The sequence below is a fragment of the Vicugna pacos genome, chromosome 24, assembly GCF_048564905.1.
Source record: "Vicugna pacos chromosome 24, VicPac4, whole genome shotgun sequence".
NCBI classification, from domain to species: domain Eukaryota; kingdom Metazoa; phylum Chordata; class Mammalia; order Artiodactyla; family Camelidae; genus Vicugna; species Vicugna pacos.
The window spans coordinates 23,926,307-23,949,061 of record NC_133010.1 but is presented as its reverse complement, the minus strand read 5'-3'; the positions used below and the strand labels follow the sequence as shown (position 1 = coordinate 23,949,061).

Below are 22,755 nucleotides of genomic sequence, written 5' to 3'. Positions count from 1 at the left end.
TGCACCTTCAGAGAACTGGACGAGGCACTGTTCTCAAGCAGCTCATCTGTGTGCCAGGGAGACCTTTGAAGAACATTCTTTGTAGTCTCCATCCATTACCAGAAGAGAGAGAAAAGCTGACACAGTACAGTAAAAACAGAATAATTAAATGCTTGGCCTCACATGGGTATTAAAGGATGAAAAAACTCAACAGCCTGTCACAACCCCAAAGCATAAAAGGATCCAGAAGGCCAGAGGCGCTCCGGTTTCCTCTCCATGTGAGAGTTGGGAACGTGTAGTTAGTTAGTTCATCGTGGGGTGGCTGAGAGAACTCGTAAGACGGAACTGCGGGGAAAATGAGTTCTGTCACTTTGGCTTTGCAATACATGGAAGTCCTATGAAATGTCAGGACTCAACAGGGAAGCTGATGGAATTTAGCACATTCTACGCGGGGAATTGTTGAAAGCTAGTCACTTGCAATCGTTTCCAAAAGGGTTTAGGAGTGGGACTGAATTGGATCTGATTTCCCGAGAAGTTAATTGTAGACATGTGACTCAGGGCACGTTTATGTTAAACGAGGCTGGTATGTTCAGCCCTTCGTTCACTTACACACAGGCATTCCTCGCAGATTCCACGGGTTTGGTTCCAGACCAACACAAGAGAGCGAGTCACTTGAACTTTTTGGTTTCGCAGTGCATGTAAAAGTCTTGCTTACCCCATAGTGTAGTGTGTTACGTGTGCAATAACATTATGTCCTAAAATAACAATGTACACACCTGAATGAAAAATACCTTATGGGTAAAAATGCTAACCACCGTTGACCTTTAGTGACTCTTAAAATCTCTCATTACAAATCACCCTAACAAATACAATAATGATGAAAAAGTCAGAAATATTGCAAGAATTAAGTGTGACGCAGAGACAGGAAGTGAGCGAATGCTGTTGGAAAGATGGCGCCGACAGACGTGCTGGGTGCAGGGTCGCCCCAAACCTCCAATTTATTTAAAAAACAAAAAAACACAGTTTCTACAAAGCTGAGCAGAGTGAAGCAGAATAAAATGAGGTCTGCCTGTGTTTACTGACCACTCGGCTGCCAGTGCTGGTGACTTTGGGTGATATTTGTAAGCACTACATGGAAACAACAAAAGAATGCCTGGAATTTTCCCATCTATTTGATTTCCCTTTCTTCTCAGTAGAAATGCCTTTTTCCCCCATGTCTTTATTGATTTGATCCAACATTATTCATGCTGTGTGAGTCTTCGAATCCCAACTGCCTACGCTCCTGTAAAAGGCAAGATACAAATATTTACATGCAGCTTTCCTTCCTGGGCCCCTGACAAGGTTGCCTTGGCCCTTCGTGCTCCTTCTCATTCTCCCCGCACATCCTCTGGGGCCTCGCCCTGGGCGCCTGCGCGAAGCGCGCTGTTAGGAGCTAGCCACAGAGATAAAAGCTGCGAGGCAGGCATGTGGTTAGAGGAAATGGATCGTCTGGATCTGTGCAGTGCTGCTCGTCTGAATGTACGGGGCTCCTGGGTGGTGGTGAGACCAGCCACACTGACATGTTCGTGAGGCTCAGAGACACACTGTTCATTCATTCGTTCACCGTCTGTAAGCGTTCTCCCCGACAGCGGGGCCTCGGAGTGCGGCTTTGTGCTTGGGTCATTTGAGACGGGACTTGTTGTCCTAGCTGTCCTCACCCTTAAGGTGCTGACGCCTATGAAGAGGGATAACTAGGGGCTGGGGATTAATAGACACACTGTATACAAAATAGATAAACTGTGTATAAAATAGATAAAACAACGAGGACCCTCTGTAGAGCACACGGAACTGTATTCAACTTCTTGTAATAACATATAATGAAAAAGGATCTGAAAGAATATATATATATATATATGTACGACTGAATCACTCTGCTGTACACCTGAAACTACCATTGTTAATCAATTACACTTCAATAAAAAAATTTTAAAAAGAGAGAGAAGCCCAGATACCAGAGGGGAAGTTTCCCCTCACTTAGGTACAAAGGGAGAAGTTTTAGCCATGACTTTTGCCCTATTTCGGAGACAAGGTTCTGTGGGAGACAGACCTGGTTCAGGAGGAGCAGGACCGCTCTCACAAGGGGGGGGTGTGGTCATTGACTGCACAGAGCCTGACTCTGGTTTAATTTATTCACTCTCTGTGGTTCACACCTCATTTCTCACAGATGCGGAGTCAGATGTTGGGTAATAGAGAAATACGTTCTTGCGTGAAGTTGCCGAAGATATCTTTTTGCTAATCAGTTCTACCCAGAGAGAGGATTGGCCAGCAATGCCGAGGAAACCCGCCACCTTTTCTTTCCTCTCTTGATTTGAGCCATCGGATTCTTGACAGGTTCAAACAGTGGAACCAGACAGTTAAAACTGGGAATGTCTGTTGCTGGTGTCTTGTCCGTGTGTGCCCCTCCACCCACAACACTTCCAAAGTTGGTGCTGATTACAACTTAGGCTCCATTTGAGGCTTAAAGCCACCACCAGTGGAAAGTTGTAAATGGCTGCGAACCTACCAGCAGAGTCAATACTATTCACTGTGATCATTTTGTTGGTTGGTTTTCCAGAAGTAAATTGACAGCCTGGCACAGCATCCTACAGGCTCACGCCAGACTAGAAACTAGCATCGTGCTGGTCTGTGTGTATGGATAAAGACAAAGTAGTGGTGAGGGTAAGTGAGGTGAGTGCTGAAGGGTGGGTACGCCGTAGGGAAGTAGTCTTTGAAACAAAGTATAATGTTACAGAAGTTCAAACTGACTCATCTCTGACTTGCCGTTGAGAAGGGTAAGGTAGCATATTAGCATTAGAATTATAGATGATCGGATAAAGAAGTAAGTTTGAAATGCAGTCTGGTTCTGAAGTAGGAATAGGAGGTTAAGCAAGTAGGCTTCGTTGCTGTGCTGAAGTGCAGAAATTGTGCAAAAGGAAGAGCTCTGTTGTCAGAGGCAGAAACTCCGACTTCGTTGCTGGCCTTGTGCTTGTTACATGACTTTGGGCAAGTTATCCACTGACCTGTCTGTCCCCGCCTGTCCCCGCCTGTCCCGTGGGGGTCACACCCACTTCACAGGGCCCAGGGGCAGCTGGTCTGAGAGAGCGGGAGGGGCCTGCATGAGGCATCTCGGGTTCCCTGCGAACACCTTCCCGTACTTCCCAGCACCGCACCCTGTTCACCAAAAAATATTAACAAAAGCACGAAACGTATAGGAGAAATTACTTCAGCTGTCCAACTCACGAAGCTCCTGTGCGTTTTACAAATTGCACTTTCTTTTTAGGAAGGCATAAAGCAGTGTGCTGTAACATTTGTGTCGAGGTTAGTTAAGAAGCAGGTGAGCCGCGATGGAATTGTGACCTGCACGTTGAGGGCATGACAGCGGTTTCCTCCTTCGGGAGAGGGATGCGCGCTGAACAGCCAGCGGAGGGAATGGTGGCTACGTTAGGCTTATTCTCTTAGACCTTTCCAGGATCCAGTTTGACATAAGGACTGAACATTTTGCTTTCTTCTGTATTTCATTGGTGTTCTGAATTTTCCATGTTGATTTAGTTTTTTTGCTTAAAACCTCAAGGATGCTGTCAGAAAGCCTTTGGCTGGCGGAAATGAAGTCACAGTCAATTCTGAACGCTATGCCAATGAGACGGGACACTAATGACTGTAGACAGAGCTAGCAGGAGACTGAATTCAGGTACTCCTGTTAACTCCTGAAAATAAACGATGTGTTTGGTGCTTTTCTAACCCAGAAACAGCTCTCTGAGGTGTTCCCGCTGTGCAATGAGTGATCCATTAAAATGCTTGCCCAAGTGAAAAAAATGTAAAGATGCTGTGAAAAAACACTGCCCTGTGCTTCGTGAAGTGGTTCTCAGTCCAGCCTGGAAAGATGAGATTCATGGGTGAACAACTTAGTCACTTAAATTAATGCCCCAAAAAACACCAGCCAGCTTCTTGTGTGGACCCTGTGAAAACTTTACCAACACCTATTTGAATTCCCGATAATGACAGCACCTCAGTGACCATCACGTTAACGTTTCCTGGAGACCGAAATTCTCTGCCAGATTATGTGTGAAAGGAACACAGAGCTACAGATGCCACGTAGCCGTGAGCGGGGTTCTCAGGTGTTGTCTGGAAACACGTGCTGTGCCCGGAAGGCCAGAGCTTTTCATGTTAACCTGCTTGCTTTTCTGGGAAGGCTGGAGCTGTCGCTTAGCCCAGAAGAATAGTCATTATGAATAAAGTCAGGCTGTTGCTTCTCACCTGCACGTGTTCAGAAATGGTAGCCAGTGACGTCGGGTTCACCGTAGGCTTCCCGCGGTAGGGTGCAGCACCGCCCAGAGGAAGAATGATGGAAGCTTGACGTGGGTTTACCGGGGGCGCCCTGCCTTGCAGAGAAAACATGATTTGCAGTCTTTTCACCTGCAGGGATTCCTGTGTTGCTACGAGGGGGGACGTTTGTAAGTGACTATGCCGACCAGCTAGTGCAGTTCCGCTGTCTTCACAAGGCTCTGATCAGGCTTCGGATGGACTAGACGGCGCCCCTGCCCTCCTGCCCCCGCCCCTCCCGCTGCCCTGCCCCAGCACCTTCTCTCGCCTGAACTGTTGCCGTGGCTGCTAACCACTCTCCCAGCTCCCACTCATTCCCAAACCAGAGTGGTCTCCTACAAGCATCTAGAAGACCTTCTCATTCCTCCCCTTAGAGTGCTCCATTGCATTTAAAATAAAACCTAGCTCCATACATTGGCTTATCGACAAGACCCACAGCATCTGACCACCTCTCACATCTCCTGCTTCATCAGGGACCATTCTCTTCTGCACCTCCTGGGGCTACCTCCATCTTCCTCCCTCTTCTTTTCCTTCCTTGCCCACACCAAGCTCGTTTCGTCCTTAGGGCCTGGGCACTGGTCTTCCTGGAAGGCATATCCCAGCCTCTGTCTTCACGTGTATGGCAGATTCTTCTCCATTTTGGAATGTCCCCTCTGTGGAGGAGCCCTCCCTAACCATCCCATGTCGGCAGCCACCCAACTATATTAAATTGGGTTATCTAATAACCTCTCTCTCTGGCTGACATCTTTCATTTCTTTTTCTCCTTCAACTAGAAGGTTGCCTCCACTAGAGCAGAGCCCCATTCGTTTTGATCTGACGTGTCCGCAGGAGCAGCTATTCAGCAAACATCTGTTGAAGGAATGTATTAATGAAAGAAGAAATGATGTAGCCGGTGTTTCTAACCTTAACCGATACATTTCCAACCAAAAACAAAGAGACCTGGTTAGTGTCTGTGGCTGTGTCATGGCTGAAAATGCACTTGGCTTTGAAATTTCCAAACAGACTCTTGGGCCTTCAGGGCCCGCTGCCCCCGTGTCTGGAGTTCAGGAATCCGAGTCTGGGAACTTGCTTACTGTTAACAGAGTGGCCATGATGCAGACGCACTGGAGAAGGACTTGAGTTGGCTCTCCTGCCGTCTCCCTGTAGACTTAACTTGCAGGTTTTGTCCCCTCAGGAACTCTGCTCTCCTGCTCTGTTGAAGTCCTTCACTAACACAGGTCCCCCTTCCTCTAGATGGGGACCCAGCTGCTTCCTTCGTTCTACTGAAATGTGTTTAGGGTGCTTATGGAAACCATCAACTATTCTGGTATTTCAAAGGCATATTGGTATCGTATACCCTGGTGTTTGGCATCAGTTGGATTTGGAAAGATGGATACCTGCTGATAAGGTGGATACTTACATAACCGCCTTTTCTATTTTCGAACTTGTGTTTATTAATTTTTCTGTTCACACATAGACGTAAACACTTCTGAACTTAAAAAAGCAAAGTTGAAAGCTTACTGGGAAAAAAAATTAGGTTTTTCAAATGTATTAAGTAAAGTAAGAGTGTTTCCTTCAGCTTTTTCAGATGGCCCGGGTAAAGTATGCCTTCGATGAATTAAATAAAACTGTAATGGACTCATAGTTCATGAAGCCTCCGGCCGACTGCGGTGGTGGGGAGGCTGCCTTTCTCGACGGGGGGCTAGTGGTCGCCGCGCCCCGGAGCTGGACGCTCTTGCTCTGGTCTGTAAGATCAGGGGTGTCCTGACTTATCTCAGAGGACAACATTTCCTTAGGTTGCACGCAGTGAATATAGCAGTGTCTCTGGTTCTCAGCATCCTAGAATTTCAGGTTCTTAGAACAGACAGGAAAGCCAAATTCTGTTGAGGTCACAGAGCCCGAGGCAGAGTTGAGGCTGATTCGTGCCCTCCTGCCCCACCCTGTGCTTCTCTCCTGGACTTTCATTCATCCCCAACTTCCCTTTCGTCTTCCTGAAGCAGCCTGTGATTTTTAATTGCAAGTAAGCTTAAAACTAGCCATTAACTTGGGGCTGAAGGTTAGTGATTATTTTTCTATCACCCAAGATTATTTCCCATGGAAGAGTTTATTCATGGAGGAATGGTTGGGTTCTGGGGTTTGGAGGGACAGAGCAAGGACCCCCGTGTATACGGAGGAAGGGTAAAGGGAAGGAGAGAGTGTCTGCTTCCATTATTAGATCATCCTTCCCAGAGATTAACGTAGATCTTCAGCAAATCCGTTTTTCTGACATTAAACTTATCTAAGTTAGGTAATTACTATGCCGGTAATGTTATTTCACGGTCATCTGTGGCAAAAATCTAATAGGAATAAAACCTGTGATCATTCCAAATCAACTTTGACTTCTAGTTCAGTGTTCATTTTGAGCCGCCCACGGGCAGCCGCCTTTGTGGCGAATTGGACGAGTCTGGTGTGTGCGGTGGGACGGGCTTTGATGGGTAGCTTTGCTGCGTCGTTCGCGCGCTGCTTCGCGTCAGCCTTCCGCGTGGAGCATCCCGCCTCCCTGCCCTGGAGGAGGTAACTGCACCCACTGATGGGGCCTTCCCTCTTTCTGCTTGCAGAACAATCGACCATGACGACCGAATCGGGATCAGACTCAGAATCCAAGCCGGAGCAGGAGGCCGAGCCCCAGCAGGCGGCGGGTCCGCAGGGGCACGCGGGGGCGCAGGCCGGGGCGCAGCCGGAGGCGCAGGCCGGGGCGCAGCCCGAGGCGCAGCCGGGGGCGCAGCCGGACCCCGAGCCGGGCGCCGAGGAGCCGCCGCAGGCGCTGGACGAGTTCGAGGCGGCGGCGCACAGCACACCCGTGAGGAAGGAGGTGAGCCCGGCCCGCCCCGCGCCTCCGGGGTCCCGCAGAAAACCCACCGGGAGTGTTTGCTGAGCTGTTCAGGCTGTGCTCTGCCCTTGGTCTCTTAGCACTCGAGGGAACCACGAGGGGTCATTGCTTGGCCCCTTCTGGTCCCAGGCAGATGGAAATTTATGCTATTTTAAGGCTTTCAGTGAATTTCGCAACCTTGCTTGGTAGCTCCTTCCTTTAATTAAAGCACTTAAACTCACCCTGAAACCTGGACTGCAGGTTAGTGGTTTTATCTGGGTTCACAGGGAGGCTGAACACCTCCTAATTGAGTGACTCAAATTATAGTCGGGGTTGTTTATTCAAGCCAAGGGGTTAGAGCTCTTGTGATTTTTTTCTGGGGGCTACTCTGACCCTCAGGTTGGCAGCTCCTTGTAGAGGCTGTTAAGGCAGCCTCTTTCCCTGTCCCACTTACACGTGTATTTTCAGCTCTGTTACCTAAACATGTGTAAGTTGTCACAGATAATGTGATTACTCCTTTTAAAGTTTTCATACAAAATATAAAGCATAGCTTATACCTGAGCCTTGAATGGATCCATGTTTCAATTTCTCTGGCTTAAAACTTCAAATGTGGAGTCAACTATTGTAGAATAGTGACTCACATAGGGTGAGGAAGTCCAGGAGTCCCTGCGATTATAGGTTGGAAGGGTTTGTGTCAAGCTAGAAATTCTAGAAGACGTTAAAAGAAGAGACATGAAGTCAGCATGTCTGTGGAAAACGAAACACATTGATATACCGTTAAACTATATGTTTGCAGCCTGATTATTTCTTTTCTCGTAGTATTTTAGTTCTGCTTTAGAACTGTGTAAGGATTAATATTTATTTTCGTAAATCGATGCTGTCTCGTCTCCGACGTTTTGTGATGGGGAACTGCGGGGCACCCTTCAGCTTGCCAGGCAGAATCTGAGCAGCTGTCGTTAACATCACGGCTTTCCTGTATCTTCTCTTTTTGTGGAGATGTGATGGTGGTAGTGTTTTGTTTGTTTATTTTTAAATCTTCAGAAATTTAAAATGACGAGACTGGATGTTTCTCTCTTTCCTCTTAACTCTGAAATGAAATAAACAGGAGAGTGCGGGATAATCCTAGAGGAGGAAGAATTTCTACATACAGACGTGATGCAGCAGGTGAATAAGCGCAGCGATGCTCTATAAAATACAGGCGACATTCTCAAGTCACATGTTAAGGAGAAGTGACACTGGGCGCTAGAGGAAAGGTGACTGGCCTCAGACCGCAGCCCCGTCTCTCTTCCCCAGTTCTCCCAGTCTCAGAACTCTTTCAAGGCCTCTGGGCCTCAGCCTCCTCGTTTGCAAAGCAAAGAGATCAGAAAAGAGAACTTTCTCAGATTCTTCCACTCTGAAATTCTTCGATTGGTACTAGGCGCCCGGTTGTGTTGGAGGTAGAATGACGTGTGTGTTCGTGTTCAGTGACAGCTAGCACTGGGGCTTTGGCTGGATTTGAATTCCTGTTCACTGGTTTGCTGATGTGGAGGAAGTGTCTTCAGAGGGGGCCTTTCCTCCTCATGTGCACTTGCAGGTAAGGATGCGCCTGCTTCCCAGAGCTGTTAGGAGGGTGAATGAAGCAGAGGACTGGCTGACGTGGCTGAGACCGATGTTTTTTTAAATTGCCGTCATTGTGTGACTACGGTTCATCTTTTACTTGAGTACTGCATCTGCTCTTCTAGAGCTGATAAAATTGTTTTAAAAATGTACGTGATAAGCCTCCATGATGGATCTGTGTCTCAATTGTTCCAGAAGGGAGGCCTCCCCTGCGTGGTGGCAGTTTAAGAGGCTTCCAGGTTGACCTATGAATAACCCCGTGTGCTTAGTCTCATGTAGATACTTTTATTTTAGTAAAGGAAATATGAAATTCCATATTCTCTGATACACAGAAAGAGCTGATGACAGGCAACCTTTAAATAAAAATGTACCTTCTGTTGAGGTTGCCTGTGAGCTGAAGATGCAGATTAAACCTGCAGAAATTGTATGTAAATTATAAAGCACTTAACAAAGATATGTTATGGTTATTGAAATAAAATTTCAAGTTTTCCAAACTTCTCCTTAAACTACCTTGAGGAGTTTAAGGCCAAAATTAATGAGTTTATATCTATTTCGCACTTACTTTTTAATGCTTTGATATGGAAAGACTAATAGTCAAAAAAGTTGGACCGAAGTTGCCAGAGCAGGTGCTTTGATATACTAGTTTTAGCTGAGGCTTGCCTTCTTAACTAGTTTGGCTCTTTAAGCTGGTTATTCAGTTTTTTCTTGGTTTCTTCTCTGAGCAAATTTGGTGTCGTTTTACTCTGAAGACTTCTCAAGACGTTGCCTTGAATTCCTGGGCAAGGCTAGTGGAGGAAAGGACGATATTAGTAATCCTCTGGACGAAAAACGAGACAGAGGATGCCACTATAAAAGCAGAAGTCTTTTCCTAAAATCCAAAATAAATGCAGCACGGGGCTGAACTGCAAGGGTGTTCGCTTAAGCTGATTTTTTTCGATAGTAAATGCTACAATCCTGAGACAGGTGGGAAGAGGGCAGGGCAAAGCCATGAGAGGAATGACACAGCAATTAGCACCCAGAGGGTGGAGATTCAACTCCCAGAGACCTTGAGGCCCACAGTGGCCAGAGACTTGACTTCCCATAGACCTTGAACTTCATTATATGCTCATTGTAATGTGTTAGCCTGGTAAACAGCACTCCCACAGGGGCCATGACAGTTCCAGGGTTGCCCATAAAAGGTCAAAAAGTGGGCAGTGGCCCTGTTCCTGGGAATCTTGGCCCCTTCCCGAAGGTGGTTCAGTAATCCTCCCACTTACTAGCACGTGAAGCTACAGAGCCCATAAAAACTAATGCCATCTCGTCGCGAGGCCTCTCGCTCCCTCACCGTCAGAGCCTGCGCGCACTCTGTCTATGGAGCATGCGTCTCTCTGAATAAATTTGCTTTCACTCATCTGTGGCTCGCTCTGGAATTCTTTCCTATGTGAAGCCAAGGACCCTTACTTGGTGGGATGCATCCCAGTGACCTGCCCAAGAGCCGGGACACAGCCATCCTCTCGCCCCCTTTTCCGATACCAAGACTGCGTGATCTGGGGCTGGTTGAACCCTCAGGTGCGGAACCACAGATACGGACGGCTGGCTGCAAGTCATACTCAGATTTTCTGCTGTGTGGAGGGTTGGTGCCCCTAACCACCCCTTCCCTGGTGTTCAAGAGTCAACTGCACACCAAAAAAAAAGCTTTGTGCTTAGTGTTATAGAAGTGTAGAGGCTAATAAAAAAGAGAGGTTGGACCCATCAGTGTGGTTTTACCCTTTAGCCCAGGTGCTTTAGCCTCTGGATGATACATTCACGAGCAAGGAAGTTTCGTGCTTATTGAAGGGGCCCAGGCTGAATCTCAGAACGTATCTTCCTTTGGTCTTTCAGAGTGTGTTTGCAGACCAGTGGAAGCGGTGGTCTGGCCCGTGGGTTGAATTTGCATTGGTGGTCATTCAGTAGATGGTGGGTGGGGGAGCAGGGAAGGAGTCATTGGATGTGACCGATTTAAGGTCATATTTTTTTGGTTACATAGGACGTCCTCTGCAGTCTGAGTCTAGCTCGGGCTGGACTGTTGTGATTTCAAAGCAGATTAAAGCTTTTGGACAGATCTGAGCTGTTCTTATACTGGCTCATTACAGTGAAGGGGGAAGCAGACTTAAGGGATTACCCTGTAATGAATTTCAGTGCTGCTGGCTTCATTGAATTGATTTAGAGCTAAATCAAATATTTTAACAGTTGTAAAATTACTGAGAAGATTAATACTTGAAGCTCTCTGGGCCTTACAGTTTATAAGGTACCTGGTATATTTATGGGGCAGTTATAGGTCATGGAATATAGAAGGACCCAGTGAATGAAGAAAGCAGAATGCATTAGATTAAATCTTAGATGACTGATTTATTTTTAAGGTTTCTACTACCCAGTGCGTTTTTAAGAAGTCGGAAGCCCATTTGCATCCTCCTTGGCTGGGTGGAATGGTGCTGGCATCTGCTAATAACACAGGGTTTCTAATGTAAATCCTCGAGTCAAACTGAGATAGGCCCTATGAGGACATTTTAAAGGGCAGACGTTACTTGGATGTAAGTGTTAGCATTGTTGAGTGTTTGAACAGGTATATCCACTTCTAACATCCTAATCCAGGCATCTCTCGTCCTTTAGGAAATGGGGAAGCCTGTTTCTAGGGTGCTGCATTACTGCCTGGCCGACGCAGGATTTATTTCCCGCCTTGCAGTGAAAGCTGTTCATTGTTCGCTCTTCACAGGTCACTGACAAGGAACGGGAGTTTGCTGCTGGAGCTGCCAGACAGCTCGAATATCAGCAATTAGAAGACGATAAACTTTCTCAGAAATCATATAGCAGTAAACTGTCTCGATCCCCATTGAAGATTGTCAAGAAGCCTAAGAGCATGCAGTGCAAAGCGATCCTTCTGGACGGCTCAGAGTATACCTGCGATGTAGAGGTGAGTGTCTGCTCCAAGACTTTTCTGCTCCCGATACTGAGAGCTAGGGAATGTGGCATAACGCGTACGGGTTGCCTCTGTTTTTCCAGAACTCTGGAAAATTACTCAGGCCCAGTTTCTAAATACAAAATTATTTCCAGAGTCTCTAACAGGGGATTAAATAACTGAAAATACTTATAATGTCCCCAAAATGTTACAGTCAAGAGGAAAATGTGATCGTCTTTAAAAAAGAAAAAGAAGAAATCTCTAGTACTTTCCATGGTAGGAAAAAATATTTGGAGGCCTTAAAGAATCAAGTTTTCTTTACTATCCTGTCTGGGAGCTGTCATCGAAATGAATTTTACCTTTTCTACTTGCATAATTCATGGCCAAGTGGATTGTTAACTGGTAGAAACTTGTAGATTTCTGTACGTAGGAGCTGAAGGATAATTTGAACTGGGAACGTCCTTGTCTTGCTTGGAGGATGAGTCATTATTAAAATGCTTATCGTGGTGGGCATTGCAGCTTGAGTGTCCGAGAGCATGTCACTCTCTGCTCCTTTTGTAAAGAAAGGAAGAAACCCTCTGCGAAAAGGGGCAGTTGAATGACTTTTGTCAGAGATGTTTAGCAAGACCAAGTTAACAGAGGAGAGCGACTCAGACTTCGATGGCTGTTGAGTGTCTGAGGAGACAGGCTGGGTGGGGACACGAGCCACGAGCAGGTCTGCCTGTGCCCCGCCCACAGCATCTCCTCACGGCTGCGAAGGGGCAGCTGGCTCTTTTAGCAAGGTGATTCCATTGCAGATTTAACTTTTTCATCCAAAGAGCTGTTTTCCGCCTCCAGCCCCTGCCCTTTGTCCTGTGGGGCACCTCACTTCCCTCTGCACCAGCCCTGCCCCCTGCAGGGTCCCCTCTTCTGCCTGGTGTGCACGCTCAGCAGCCCGTTTATGTCCGCGTGTGGTCATGCATTTCCGTTCTCCCTAGGCACAGCCAGCACCACGCCCCCCAATTCCCCGCGTTCCACGTTCATCCATCTCTGCTCGCCCTGCCCCCCACATCATCCCTTACACTTTTGCATAATGTACTCACGCACCGGTGGCTTTTCTTGGAACAGAAGATTCAAATCCGTTTCCAGTTGATAATGTCATTTAGGGTGGGGATGGGTTGGGCTCCTAAATTATTACAGATTGCAGGGACATAGAAAACATTTTTTTTGGAAATAAGCTCTTCCATCAGAAGTGATTTATTCCATCATATATTAATTTAGACTGTTTGTCATCCAGTGACCTGAGAAGTACTGATGAGTTGCTGCAGGGAGTTTAACACGTGTTTCAAGGGCCGCACCTAAGGCTTGCCATGCACAGATCCATTTCTTGCATTTTTCTGTCTGATTTTTGGCTAATTTCTTAGCCCAGAGTGTTCAATTACTGACTGAGATGTTTACTCTGGAAATGGGGACATCCAATAACACACCCCTCCCTGAGTTTTACTGTGATGCTCACAGCACTGCCGTACCCTCAGGCGAGGGTGTGCTTTTCCATTGTGCATCTGCCTTCTGGAAAAATTGATCTAAGTCAAGAGCAGCTTTTCTCCTTACCTTTGAGGCAAGTCTTGCTACCAGTTGTATTTATGTAATGGCATAAGGAGGGCTACCTGGCAGTCCATGGCCTGAGGAAGAATCTCAGAGAAGGTTGACAGTATTTCTTGCAGGGAGAATGAATGCCTCAGGGCTGACGGAGTACATTTCATGCTGATCATTTTGCTAATAAACTTCATTTATATCCCGTACCTCGCATTCATTCTAGCTGATCTGTGTTTTTCAGTGCCGCATTTTTATTTTGTAATTAACTGTTGGTACAGTTCAGCGTTACTTTTGACGTCACTGTGAATATTTTGAGTGGCACAGCAATGTTGGTCCGCTGTTTCCTTTTATAATAAAGCACTTTTATGAATTTGACAGATTCTTAAGAGTAACTTTTTCCCGGGATACACAAATCCTTGCCGGCAGAATATTTTCAGTTTCACAGCAGACATTGATGGTAGAAAAAAGCGTGGTCCCTACGGCATCCTTTTGGTAGAAGATGGAGAGACGCGGACGTGGAAAAGGGAAATGGGTTTGTCTGTCGCTGCCTGGCTGAATAAGGAAAATGGGTTGGGAATCAGTGACGTGGTTTGCAAGGTGGCAGTGAGACACCAATTGAAAAAGCAAATTCAGAATGCCTCTTGTTTTTAGATACAAACCTATGGAAAGTCAAGCTTTGCCAGCAGGGTACCTGGGGTCTAATTGGTAAAAAGAGGCTGAAAACCACTGTCCCAGGAAGATGCCCTTCAGCCTTTGCTCTCCTCTAAACTGAGTTGTTATCCAAGTCTTGGATGAAGGCACAACACACACACACGCGCACACGTGCGTGCACACACACAAAAACAGCTCAACATTATTTTTTCAAGCGATAAGGGCTTTAAAAGTGAATAACAGCCCATGTGTCAGAATCCAGATTTCTTGCAAAGTGGATGATGTGGGACTCTGAAGCCAAGTAGCAGGATAACATTTAGCAGAAGGGGAGGTAAAACTTCACTCTGTTTGTAAGGATCATGTGCAAAATAGACGTGGGTTTGGAGGAAGGGGCATGAGACTTGGTGACAGTTCAGGTGAATCTCCTCTTTGAGTTTAAGTTGATTCCCCACCCACGTGAACCAGCAGGGCCACCTCAGGCTGCTCTCGGGGAAGTGCAGTGTCGGGTTAGAAGTGGAAGGTGGCCGGTCACCCTGTCCCAGCTGGAGACGTTCCCATTTGGGTTTCTGGTGTAATGCAGACGTGGTGGGTGCTCCAGAGCCACCAGCCCTGGGAGTGAAGATGGACCTGTCTGCATATCACCCGTGCGATTTCGGGGGAACTTCTTAAACCTTCTGCACCTGAGTGACCTCACCAGAAAAATGAGGTGAAATACTGCCTCAGAAAGGCATTTCTGAGAAGATTAAAGCAGATATTCTGAACACTCTGGGATGTAGCGTATTCTTGATAAATGGTTGCTGTTTGATAACGGATCAGGGCAGTGACCGGTAACTGACTAGGGCTTATTCAGCAGAGAATTACAGGGCGGTGAGGGGTTTGAAGCCTTCCCATGAGGAGCCATTCTAGAAACAGAATGTGTTGAATATGGAAAAAATAAGATTTGGAGGAGACAGGATAGCTACTTCCAGTTACTTGGAAAGGTTGTCATTGAACATTGTAACATGTTTTTAATGCACAGGAAGTAAAACTAAGGTAGAAGGTACAGGAAGTCAGATTTTAAATAAGCGGAAAAGGGATGTTTTAAATGAGTGCAGTCCACCTTGTGGTGCTGCATGCGCTGCCATTAGGATTCCAGCAAAAAACGCGGGCCCGTCTGTGGAAACCACTCGCTCTTGAATACAGTCTCAGGACCTCCCTCCCCCCAACTTGCTTCCAGTGCCCCTTCCTGCTCTGAGCTCCTGGAGGGAAGAGACACAAACCTCTGAGCTGAAGCAGCAGGGTTGCCTCCCCAGCCCCCGACCCCGGCACGTGCAGTTGTAGGGGAATGAGAGCAGAAAGCGGGAGGCAGTAACAGGCATAGCTTTTTTTTTTTTTTTTGCATTGAATAAGGCATCAAAAAGACGTTTTATTTTCATGAAATCTCTATGCCTTGGTGTTTTCCCATGTAGCTTATTTTAACGTCTTCATTATTTCGCCATCAAAATCAAGAAGGCTCAACTCTGCCATGATTTTATCATGAGAATTTGTAGTCACTTCACAGGACCCCCTGCCCACACTCAGACACACACACACACACGCATAGACACGCGTAGACACGCACACACCCTGCCTGGTTCTCCTTTCCTTTGAAAGCACGAGGTGGCATTTTCTCTTGCCCGGCAGTGCTTCACCGGAAGAAAGCCAACGACCCAGAGAAGCATGAGAGCAATGACCAAGCATTGAATGAATCTTCGGTTCTTACCCCCAGAGTTTTGATGGGAGGCCTTTTCCAACTCTGCGAGGTTTTCAAATTTCCCTCCAGCAGTAGGCTGAGGTTGTTACAGCATCTGGTGTTTTTCCATTTGAGAGACTTTTTCCTCAATAATTTTTTCAAATGCTTAGTCTTGATAATCTAGAATATAGAAAGACCTTATTATGAGTAAAATATAAGAAAAGGTCTTATAAATCGTTTGATGTATGTCTGGGCAGCGTTTTCGGGCTGCCGGGTTTTCACATGTGCCGACAGAATCTCCAGCTCTGCTGGTCCCTTCTTGTTGTTTATTTGGACCCTGAGGGAACACAAGCAGCTCCCCGTGGCTTGTGATCCTTGTTGCTGTTTATGTCTGAAACATGAATTTTAAAAGAAAAACAAAAGTGCCCCCGTCACACACAGTAGAGGAACCAGTGCTCCTCGCGTCCATTTCAGTCCCGCTGCAGCTGGGTTCGGGGGCCCATGCGAGTCTGCTCAGGGACAGCGTTGTTCCTAGTGCCCATCCAGTTAGAAATGTCTGCTCTCACCTGGCACCATCCTCATCTGGTCTGATTTGGTTTTAGGACAAGAAGTCAGCCGTGATCTGAGATGCGGGCCCCTCCTTCGTAGCATAGGTGTGCTGCTGAGCGTTTACACCCGTAAAGCCATTTTCCAGGGGAGTTTGGTTTGTTCTCCACCAGAATCCCACGGCTGGGGGTGTCTGGAGCGTTCCTGCGGAGTGGCGGGCGGGGCGGGGGCCTTGCGGGTGTTCCTCACAGGGCCCCGCCGGGTCTCTGTGCGTGGGGACCTGGGCTCGCTCTTCTGCGCCCCGCACGCCGCTGAGTCAGTGCTCCTGAGCCCCGGTAAGTCCGCACGGGGCTGGAACTCTGGGGGAGGACGGCAGCGACTCAGCCACGCTGCAGGGACTTTTGCATCCAGATTGGGGCAAGTCCAAAAGCTACGTAAGTGCAGCAATAAAGCCTTAGAAGCGCGCCTCCCCGCCCCCGGGTCTGGCTGCGTCCAGAGCTCTGCTGGTCGGAGGGCCCTTCGGGATGGCCCGGGGTTGGGAGTAAGCACCGAAACGGTGGCGTCTACTCCTCAGGCTCTTCTCGATCCCGTCCAGAGATGCTTCCAAGGCACCAGGGAGGGGGAGGGACGCTCACGCACTCTGTCCTGAATGTGCGTTTGTCCCCTTCTGACTGTTGGCCAGGAAGCGACTGTCTACAAAATGTCCAAATGCTCTGTCTTGCTCGTGATTCAATCAGCTGTCCAAGTCATGCTTCTGTTTCATATATTCCCCTCATGGGATTTGGCTGGAAACACAAACTCAGTGTCTGAATTTTCCAGCTTCTCTTAAAATGCCTTGCAGCCCCTGTAGAAGCTCCGGACTGGCCAGCAGGTAGGGTTGCCACACCCGGAACGTTGAATAGAGCACCTGTGGCCTTTCATGGATTACGAGAAATGATCATTGTGAAAAATTAAAAATAGGAATTTTTTCCAAACCTGTCCGGGGATCGTTCATTCAACAATAGCCTAAGCCACAGAGTTTTTGATTCTGTGACACCGTGTAAATTCTGACTTAACCTCTCAGTGGGTCTCTGCTCAGCTGTCTCATCACATCAAACCATCTGCCCTGTGCTGGAACCGAGGGGCCCAGTCCGGCAGCAGCGGCAGCCTCCCTGCTGCAGATCAGGCCCTGGGGCCTCCCGGTGGCTTAAGAGCTTGGTTACCTTGGTTTCCTCCTGCAGTGACGCTGATGCAGCCATGGGGACCGTCACGCACAAGGACTGTTAACACGCACCTTCTTATTTACCTGACAGAGTCAGCATTCAGTCTTCCCGAAGGGTGCAGATTGGACCTTGTTATGGCTTGGTTAAGAGAGACAAACCCAAGGGGAAGGGTGTAGCTCGGTGGTAGAGCATGTGCTTAGCACACCCGAGGTCCTGGGTCTAGCCCCCAGTACCTCCATTATACAGTCAATAAATAAGTAAACCTAATTACCTCACCTCCAAAAAAGAATTTTAAAAAATATTTGTTTAAAAAAGAGAAACAAATGCTTTTACTAAAATTGTTAGCTCTTTTCTGCTGGTTGTGATCTTCAAAAAGTAACAGATTCATAGTCCATCGTGAGTGTAGGCACACCGCACACACTGTGAAGGTTAAAAGTGTGAGCATCTATGTCAAGAAATAAAACCAGTAAGCCCTGTGGAGCACCACCACACTGGGGGCTGTGTTATGGAGGCTGAGTGACTTTGAACTTGAGTGGCTGTGCACGTTGAGGGGACCGCATGTCAAAGACCACAGCTCCGGGGTGCTTTTTGCGTTCACTCCCCGCGGTCACACGGTGTTGAGGCCGGGTGGAGGTTTGTTTTCCGGGTGTTACTGTTCTGACCCGTGGTGCCGAAGGCCTAGGTCTGCTTTTCACTTCGCTATCCCCCGAGCTCTTCACTCTCGCCTTGTGTTTCCCGACCACTTTGTGTCGCTGACTTGATGAAACAAGCTTCTGAGCTCTGCATTCAGGCGGGGGGTGGGGGGCTTCGGAAGCGGAATGTGGGCGCGTGGTCCCGCGAGCGGTGTCTCATCCATGTTTGTATTTCGTACAACGCAGCGGCCGACTCTCACGTAGCGGGTGTTCCTTACCTGCTTGGGGAAGAAAGCCGTCTTCCAGGTTTCAGAATAATCCAGATTTTCTTGTTCTCACCATGATGTGATTAAATGTTCAGATTATTCAGGTTACACATTTTTATTTCCAGTAGACTTGCTTAAAATTTGTCTTTTCAGAATCTTCCCCAGCTTTACCTCTGAGAGTTTTCACCTATGCTCTAGAAAAAAAAAATCCTTGAAATCCTTTGCTCTGCTCCTGGTCTTAAGAGATGTTGACTCAGCTGCGGGCACCTTCCTCTGGGCTCAGGGGAGGGTCCTGCTCGCTCGGGGCTGCTTCTCCAGAAGAACTTGCCCTTCGCACACCTGCGTCTAGGCTTAACTTGAGGTTTGGGGAAAGCGCACCTGTCACTGAGCGCCATCCGCAGGTGTGACAGACTGCAGCCCTGCTCCCGGGCCAGGCTTCATCCTGCTTACCACCGATTCTGCTTCCAGATGCTCGGTGCCCGCTCTAACTCAGCCCTGGCCCCGGAAGCAAAGATGTTTCTTCCCTACTTTTGTCCAAGCCATTCCTCATCTCCCAGCCTGATGGACGCGGCCTCCCATTCGCATGAGTTAAGCTGGCCCCCGGGTCCCAGGACAGGAGTGTCTGCTACCAGTGAGCTGCCCCAGCCACCTTCCGAGAAGCCGGCCTTTGCTACAGCTTCCAAGCCTCTCTCTTAAGGTGTTGTCTGGGCCGAGCACCTCATTAAAATCTTTGTATTTTCTAGAACACATTGATCAATTTGTATATGGCAGGCACAGAAATAGTTTTTAACAAGGGAGTGCATCGTTCGAGGTTTAATTATGATTTGGCTTAATGCATATTCTTTTTTCCTGTTTACAACAATTCCAGTCTCTGGAACTACCGTCACACAGTGTGCAAAAGATGCCCAGGAGTTTTACTAATTTTACAGACTTTGATATAAAGTTTGTCTTGAGGGCCTTTGATATAAAGTTTTTTTCCAGACGCTGAAAACCAAATGAGACAAAGACTTTGGGCTCAGACAGGGCATTGTCTTCCTCACAGAGCCACGCAGTCTAAGATCTGGAAGGGACATTGGAAATCACTTTGTCTCCTACCTCATTTCGCTGAGGAAGAAATGGGCTCAGAGCAGTTAATGGTGTGCCTGAGGACACACAGCCGCAACCCAGACCTCCTGCGCTCTCCCCCAGAGCGCTCTTGGCTGGGGACATCAGGACACCCAAAGTCAGTAGCAGCAAAGATCAAATCGAAATACAGTATTTACTCCAGCATGGACTTGTGAAATCCTAGGAGGAAAGGAGAAAAAGAAGGGAAAAGATGTGCTTTTTAAATTATTTAATAATATATTTGTTCAGTTCTTAAGTATCTACTCTGTTTTAAATGCTGTAAGCTTTTGACATCAAATAGATCAATTTTTCTAAATTCCATAGTTACTTACATATGTAGATTGGGAGGAGGTAGAAGGAAGTGAGGCCACCCCAGTCTGTCTCCTGTGCTCACTTTCTCATCTGTATTCCTTCTCCCATCTCCTTCCCTCTCCTCCCTCCTTCCTGCCCCTTGCCTAGTGGCTGGAAGTAGACACTCGCAAAGGTCTCTCCTTCTAATAAATCGGGCAGCGTAACTCTGGCCTGAAGTGGATGAATGAGGTCTCCCGGCAACAAAAGGGCTCTGAGGTTATGAGCAGACCTTATCCAAGGGACAGGTTGAGTTGATGGAAAGGGTGTCATCTTCTTGAGATTTCTTAAACCTGATTTTCTCAAAGTGATCACCAAGGCTTTGGTTTTGGCTGTATTATCATGAAATAAGATATTCTGTGAGACAGATGCACCCCGATGTTCAGAGCAGCACTATTTACAACAGCCAAGACATGGAAACAACTTAAATGTCCGTCAACAGGTGACTGGATAAAGAAGCTGTGGTACATTTATACAGTGGAATACTACTCAGCCATAAAAAATGAAACAATGGTATTTGCAACAACATGGATGGACCTAGAGATTGTCATTCTAAGTGAAGTAAGCCAGAAAGAGAAGGAAAAGTACTGTATCATATCACTTATATAGGGAATCTAAAAAATAGTACAGATGAACTTATTTACAAAGCAGAAACAGACTCATAGACACAGAAAAGAAACTTATAGTTACCAAAGGGGAAAGGAGGGGGGATAAATTAGGAGTTTGGGATTAACAGATACACACTACTACATATAAAATAGATAAAGAACAAGTTTCTACTGTAGAGCACAGGGAACTCTATTCAATATCTTGTAATGACCTATAATGGAAAAGAATTTGAAAAAGGATGTGTCTATATATATAACTGAATCACTTTGCTGTATGCCTGAAACTAGCAACGTCGTAAATCAACTACACTTCAATTGAAAAAAAATACTGTGTGAAGAGTAAAACTTGGAACCAACACTATTTTATTGTGAATGAGAAGAGGCAAACAGCTGGGGGATAATAGTGCAGAAGCTCTTCAGAGTAGGGCAGGGAACAGAGTTCCAGGCGCGACTCAGCTCTTTGCCTTAATATAGAATGACTTTAAGCACATTTGTGTAGTTTCCACACCATCCCGCTTAAGGTGGAGAGGCAGCCCAGCCTCACTGGGACCCTAGCCAGCCCTTCCGGAGAGAAAGTTTTCACCAGGCAGTGATTCCACCCCCGCCCCCGTTTTCCTGACCAATTGCCGGTTCATTTCGTAAGTACAGCATTTCCCCCATGCAAGGCAGGTTGTAATTTTCAAGATTATAGCTCGTCTTCTCTTAGTTAGCATTTAAATTGATGCCTTTCTTTCCCGTAGATGTAGTCTTGGCCCCGCAGGAAGTTTAGGAAGAAGGCTGCTGGTATCTGCCACAGGATGAGAAAGTCTTTCCGTAGGTCGGTCACCACCTGGGGAGATCCCCACTTGGTGGATCGTCCTGAATTTGACAGCACTTTCTTTGTCATTGTTTCCCTCAGTTTCAGAGGCAGATGTCTTTGACCTTGTCTCCAAATTCCAAGGCTTACAAACAGCACCCCTGACTTCTTTGCAGGGCCAGAGTCTGGTAGAATCGCAGACTCTTAAGAGTTGGAGGAGAGCGTGAATGCTGTGAGTCCTCCAAAATCTGAATGTGGTGTGTGTCCACACACGTTCCAGAAAAACACAGAGGGAGGCTCAGGAAGCCTGGCGGAGAGTATGGTATTGAAGGCGCCATTATAGGGACATGGTGAAATATTTACAAAGAACCAGCTTGCACATGGCTTACTGGCATCCACGCACCAGCTGATCTGGCCCCAAAAGAAAGTGCGCGTAGTCAGGCAGCAGCTAACTGCAGGAGTTGGCTGCCATGGGCGTCTTACAGCCCAGTGTCCCATCAGCACGAGAAGAGAGGGGAATGTGGTGCTCTTCATTTGAAAAAACGTTGTTCACTTAAAAGGAGATAGTAAAGCGCATTCATGACACCTTTTGTGGTTTTAGTATTCCTGTGGTCGTGTTAATTTTTGTAGCAAAGGAATATGGGAGAATCCATCGTGGTGGCATTTCAGTCCAGTCTTGGTGGCTCTTCAGATGGCAGTTAAACAATTCAGCAGGAGGTGGGAAAGTTGATGATGAAATACAGAGGGTGGCTCTGCTAAAGCGTTGTGTAGTGAGACGGAATAGCTTCCTTCTCTGCTTTTTTGTTTGTGGCACATAAGCCGTAGCTAATATTATTGGCAATAAGTTGATAAATCACAGCGGCCCGTTTGGGCGCTTATGTCGAGGCTAATAGTGTATTTAGCTCTAAATGCAAGCTTCATTTGGGGCTGTCGATATGTGGAAAAGGTATTGTTAACCATTCTTGCCAAGGTTTTATATTTCCCTTACATTTACTCTCAAGGTTTCTGCATCAGACAGACATGCTCAGGGTGTCTGTAGTCGTTCCAGTAAACAGAGGACCATTTAAAAATTCTAAATTAATTTAAAAATTGGATTCAGCTTTGCCAAAATTTAGCTTTCTTGAATGGCTGGCGACTTCTGCTAAGGAACACGCCCCATCAGGTTTTCTGTAGCAGTACCCGAAATATTGGGGTCCATTAAAGACAGAATAGAGGGAGGGCTGAACTCGGAGTTCCCTCTGAATTCCCTCATCCAGGAGTGGAGCGAGCATGTAGTATTTCAGTGGAAAGGGTTGCTCACACCCAGGCTTGTTAAACCGTGTTTATGAAACTCATGTTGTATAGGTGTCCCAGCGGCTGGGTGTCCATCGAAGTATCACGAATCAGATTGGACTAGAGGGCTGTTGTACAGTGGAATGCATTTCCCCAGTTGACTCTATAAAGAATTGAACTTTGAGCTTCAATTCTATTAAACTGTGGGGGGCCGTGTGTGACAGTAGCAGCGGCCTGGTTGGCATCTTGGTTTGCCCTTTGTTTGTAAGTTACTGAAGTGTCCATTTTCTCATCTGTAAACTAGAGTCCACTTGTGAGTGGAAGAAAGAGTGTTTACAGGAGCCGGGAGCCCTGTTGGTCTATACCGGCTGGCAAATTGGAAAGGGTCCC

The 22,755-nt window shown here is 47.0% G+C and overlaps 1 protein-coding gene across 12 annotated transcripts in view; it reads left to right on the top strand.

The window, feature by feature from the left end:
- Positions 1 to 22,755, top strand: part of EPB41L3 (erythrocyte membrane protein band 4.1 like 3) — a 116,007-nt gene that overhangs the window by 31,604 nt on the left and 61,648 nt on the right. For 11 of the 12 annotated variants that reach the window (XM_072949209.1, XM_072949210.1, XM_072949212.1 and 8 more), the window contains 2 exons: positions 6,894 to 7,147; positions 11,472 to 11,669. In XM_072949209.1, coding sequence (XP_072805310.1) covers positions 6,905 to 7,147; positions 11,472 to 11,669 — 441 coding nt within the window. In that variant the 5' untranslated portion in view covers positions 6,894 to 6,904. Of the gene's footprint in view, positions 1 to 6,210; positions 6,317 to 6,893; positions 7,148 to 11,471; positions 11,670 to 22,755 lie in introns of those variants that run through there. The other variant, XM_072949207.1, reaches the window with a different exon arrangement.